The sequence below is a fragment of the Aplysia californica genome, unplaced genomic scaffold, assembly GCF_000002075.1.
Source record: "Aplysia californica isolate F4 #8 unplaced genomic scaffold, AplCal3.0 scaffold00804, whole genome shotgun sequence".
Lineage (NCBI taxonomy): Eukaryota > Metazoa > Mollusca > Gastropoda > Aplysiida > Aplysiidae > Aplysia > Aplysia californica.
The window spans coordinates 215752-220102 of record NW_004798074.1 but is presented as its reverse complement, the minus strand read 5'-3'; the positions used below and the strand labels follow the sequence as shown (position 1 = coordinate 220102).

At 39.5% G+C, this 4351-nt stretch overlaps 1 protein-coding gene across 1 annotated transcript in view; it reads right to left on the bottom strand.

Moving 5' to 3' along the window:
- Positions 1-4351, bottom strand: part of LOC101848080 (PGAP2-interacting protein) — a 25925-nt gene that overhangs the window by 13116 nt on the left and 8458 nt on the right. The window contains exons 2-5 of the mRNA XM_005109677.3: positions 2921-3081; positions 2167-2318; positions 974-1128; positions 201-387 (exon numbers count right to left, since the gene is read on the bottom strand). Coding sequence (XP_005109734.2) covers positions 201-387; positions 974-1128; positions 2167-2318; positions 2921-3081 — 655 coding nt within the window. The remainder of the gene's footprint in view (positions 1-200; positions 388-973; positions 1129-2166; positions 2319-2920; positions 3082-4351) is intronic.

Below are 4351 nucleotides of genomic sequence, written 5' to 3'. Positions count from 1 at the left end.
TGTGTGTGTGTGTGTATGTATGTGTGTGTGTGTGAGAGAGAGAGTATGCGTAATTGAAGATGTGTATGCGGGGGTGCATGCGTGGATATATGCATATGCGAGTGTGAGTGTGTGTGTGTGTGTGTCTGTGCGTGAATTCATGCATGTGTGAGTACGCATGTGTGCCTGCGTGCATGCGCGTTTATATGTGACGGACTTACCCCCATGGGAGGGGTTCAGGCCCATGGTTGGGGTAACCTTTGACCGTCCAGCGGGCCAGGAGGGAAGCCTCACCAAAACACCAGTGTGTCAGGTACAGTAGACTGCCCAGGCCCAGACCAGACGTGACCCAGCTACACTGGCCGTCTGATTTCTCCGCTGTAGGGGGAGACTCAACCACTGGGGTCTCTGAAATGAATCCAATAGATAACAGATAGATGTGACTTTTTTACTGGAGCGTCAGAAACAAATATCAGCTGAATGCGCTGTGGACACTTTAAATACATTTTCCTCACCTAACCCAGAAGAGAATGGGTACAAGTCCAAAGACAGTGAAAGACCTTGCAAGTACCGTAAATCAGTGTTTGAGTGCCTGTAAAACAGTAACTTGTACTGAATGGTTCTTAGGAGGCAGAAAATGTCTTAGAATGTACAAGGGTCTGTCAGGGTTATAATAAATGGGAGAACACAAAGAGCCAACTCTTGAGCCGGAACAAGTGCTATAAACACAATTCATCATTGTTTTTATTTTTATAAGTAATCCAAGGTTTTTACAAATTCTTTGGGAGTTGGATGAAGAAGCTGAGCTGAGGGTTTCTCCTCAAGATGCAAGTCTAGACCCAGCCCTGCCTGGGGAAAAAAAAACCAAACCTCCTATCTACTGGCTACAGATACCAGAATCCACTCTAAAAACCAAAAAAAAATTATTTTTTAAAATTTAAATGACAGAATTTCATTCATACAGATATCATCAGAAGCACCAGATTGGCTCTACCTTCCAGAATATATCCTAATGAGGAGACAAGTCCTGCAGCCAAAACGATGGAGTTGCTGTACTGGTCCCACCATGCAGGAACGAATGACGTGAACCATACACGGCTCGCCAAGTAAGCATGATAGCCAACAATCAAGCCCCAGAATGTCCGATACCTGGGAAAACAAAAATACTGAGCAACACAGCAGAACAATTATGATGAGCTACATGATATAGTTTTTCTGTGAATATTTAACAGACAACATCCTCCACAAAAAAGATATAGGTCTATGTGTATAGAAGCAAAATTGAAACACTTCAAGTTGAAAAATACAATTTGCATAGAGCAGTAATAAAGTCCATTCACCTTAGACTGACATATAAAAGAGCAAGTGTGAGGCATCGTGGTGAAATCAAACGCTCGTCAAAATAGTGAAATCAAAGAAACTGGCATTTTTCTGTCCGTTTGGCAATTTAAAAATTTGGGGGGGGGACTTAACACCTTTAAAATCCATTAAAAAACACATATATACTAAAAAAGGCTGATTAAGGCACAAGAAAGTCAATCTGCTGTTTCTAAAGACTCTCTAGCTTCAGAAGTCGCCAAACCTTGGCCGTCATTTTCTTGCTAATTTTACCTCTGAAATCAGGCAACACCCCACCACCCTCAACCTCAAATATCTCAACTTCTATTCATGACAGATGAAAGCAAGACAAATGAACAAGCTTTAAAATCATACCAATAGTTCCACATGTCCAAAAATTGACGAGCGCCTGATTCCACCGTGTTGTGACAAAAGTAATTGAGGAGGGGTAACACGAACAGACAGAATGTGTCAAAAAATAGAATTTATTTCCAAGAGCATCCAGTGTTTAGACGTTATATCTTTTCCGTCTGTTACATTCCAAACTATTTTTCCCAAATCTTACCCATTAAAACCTAGTGACAAAATTTTTACTCTCTATTTTTCTTGTGATATCCCTTGTATTCCCCATGCTATACAACTATCACTGTATGAACAAACTTTTCCTAAAACCTGACTGGGAAGCACTACCTTCTCAAAACTATTCCAGCTCTCCTGCATTAACCCTTTGAGCCCTGACTCTCAGCAGAGTAAATATGATGAATTTTATACACAGGCTCTTCCGCTCAGGGAAATGTGATGTTTATGTTTAAACGTGCAGGCTGAGCAGACGGAAATGGGTCAACTCACCTCACAGCTTTGGCTGGATGCCACAGTGTTGCAACAAGGACCAGCATTGATATCCCTGCCCCTCCCCCCAGGACAGCCAGTCTAAGAAATGTTGTGTTTGCCTGATAGGACACCAAGCTACACACTGTGAGCAGTCGCAACAGGGTCAGAACCTTCAGAGTAAAAAAAAAGATTATTCAGATGAAATTGACTCAACAAAAATATAAATAACTCGTAATAATTCAGACAAAAAAACACAGAAAAGTAATAAAATAAGGATCAGTCTTAGTTCTTTCAACACACGTACAATAAAAAGTATAATTTCATGTTGAAAATTATTCTTTTTATTAAGCAAATGAAAAGTAAATCAAAGTGACAAGAAAGCACAAGAACTCTTTTGAAACTTAAAATAAAACTTCAGAAACTGGTGATATGTTGAATAGAACCAGTTAAAGGTAAAAACAGTATTCCTGTTATTCAACAGACCAGGCAATATGTTGGACCTCCAAATTCAACAACAGGAGAAAAGGTTTTCATTTCACACAGTCTTGAATTTCTTTACACAGAGTCTTAGATTTTTCTATCTCTAAATAAGCATACCCATTTATTTTGAAGGGCTGGAAACACAGAAGTACACAAATCAAAGTGCTGGCAACATAAAGTAAGCACACTCTTTCACTTTTCAAAGTAAATATACCCATGTACTTCAGAAACTAAACATGCCCATTCATTTAACACAGTAAACACACCCATTTATTTCACACAGTAGACATACCCACTTATTTTGAAGTGTTGGCAACACACCCGGAATCAAACAGAAAACAGGAGATAGCCACACAACTGCAAAAGCTTCATATCCTGATATTTCAAGTTCATTCAGGGGGTAGAACCAGATCATTGGCGCAAGTCCTTGAAATATACTCCAAAACACATACCCTGAGAGAAACAAATACCTCCAGTAAGCAAGCAAACATACAATCTCCAGGCAAAACGTAACAAAATACAGTTGTACCTGTGTAAGATGGCGCAACACATTGTTGAGAAGAAAAGTGGCTATATAAGACAAGTGGCTGTCATACACAAAACTGACCAAAATGAGAAAAACAAACCATTTACTTCTGTAGTGGTATATGATAAATTCTAAACAACTACTTGACAGAGAAGGTTCAAATTTGAGCACACTATGGAGGAAAGATAGATCTCTTTAAACCTTCCCGGCGTTGAATATCAAGCTCCTTTCAGTTTTCGGTGTACCAAATATGAAAGTGTTTCAGACACCAAAAGTATAGGTTAATTTATGAGTACGAACTTCGACTTCCTCATAGGGCCTAGCCTTCTATCATTAGTTTGCCTTATTTTCTGATTGGTAACCAAGTTTCATTCACATTAGTCCAGCAATAGTGCAGAACAAGCTCAAGAAAGTTAGTCCCTTACGTTCCGACCCGATCCAAAAATCCACCCGAAAACGGGGACCAAAATTTCCCCGTGCGCGGAAGCCCAATTGGCATTGCTAACCAAGGCATCTTTGCAGTTTGCATAAAATTGCATTTAATTTTTCTATTTATAGAATTATGAAAACCAATCATGATAGTTTCGTTTCTAGGCGTTAAAAATTTGACAAGCAATACATGTTTTTAAAGAGGGAAAAATTGTTCTTAAGAAGGATTGTGTCCATGTCTGTATAGACACTGTTGAGATTAAATCATAAAGACTTAGGCCTCGGCTAGTAACTCTAGAGTCAATGTGCCAGACAGCAGGCAGTTAATGAGGTCAAGTGGCTGTGACTCTTGTGCGTGAAAAAAAAACATGAATAGGCATGTGTGGTCACATGACTGACCCATTTCTTCTCACTTTGAATGCTATTGCAGTGATCTCCCTTGATTTGTGTGCTGGGAGCAGGTCGAATCACAATGCCTCTCGAGGTGCCGTGACTGCATCAGTTATTTTTACGGTGCGCGGCAATTATGCCCTCACCGCTTCATTTTGCCTGCCCAGTGAGCAGCATTCCATGCCATGGTTCTTTAATTATACAGAGAGAAACTTGCATTACTTGCATACTTTACTTGTTTTTCATTGTTTTCATTCATTCATTTATTTATATGCATTCAGAATGACCACTCATTTTGAAAAGAAAACATTTCTTGTTCAAAAAACAAAATACAAATATAAGAAATGAGGTAGTAAAAGTTCTCTTACCCCTCCCCCC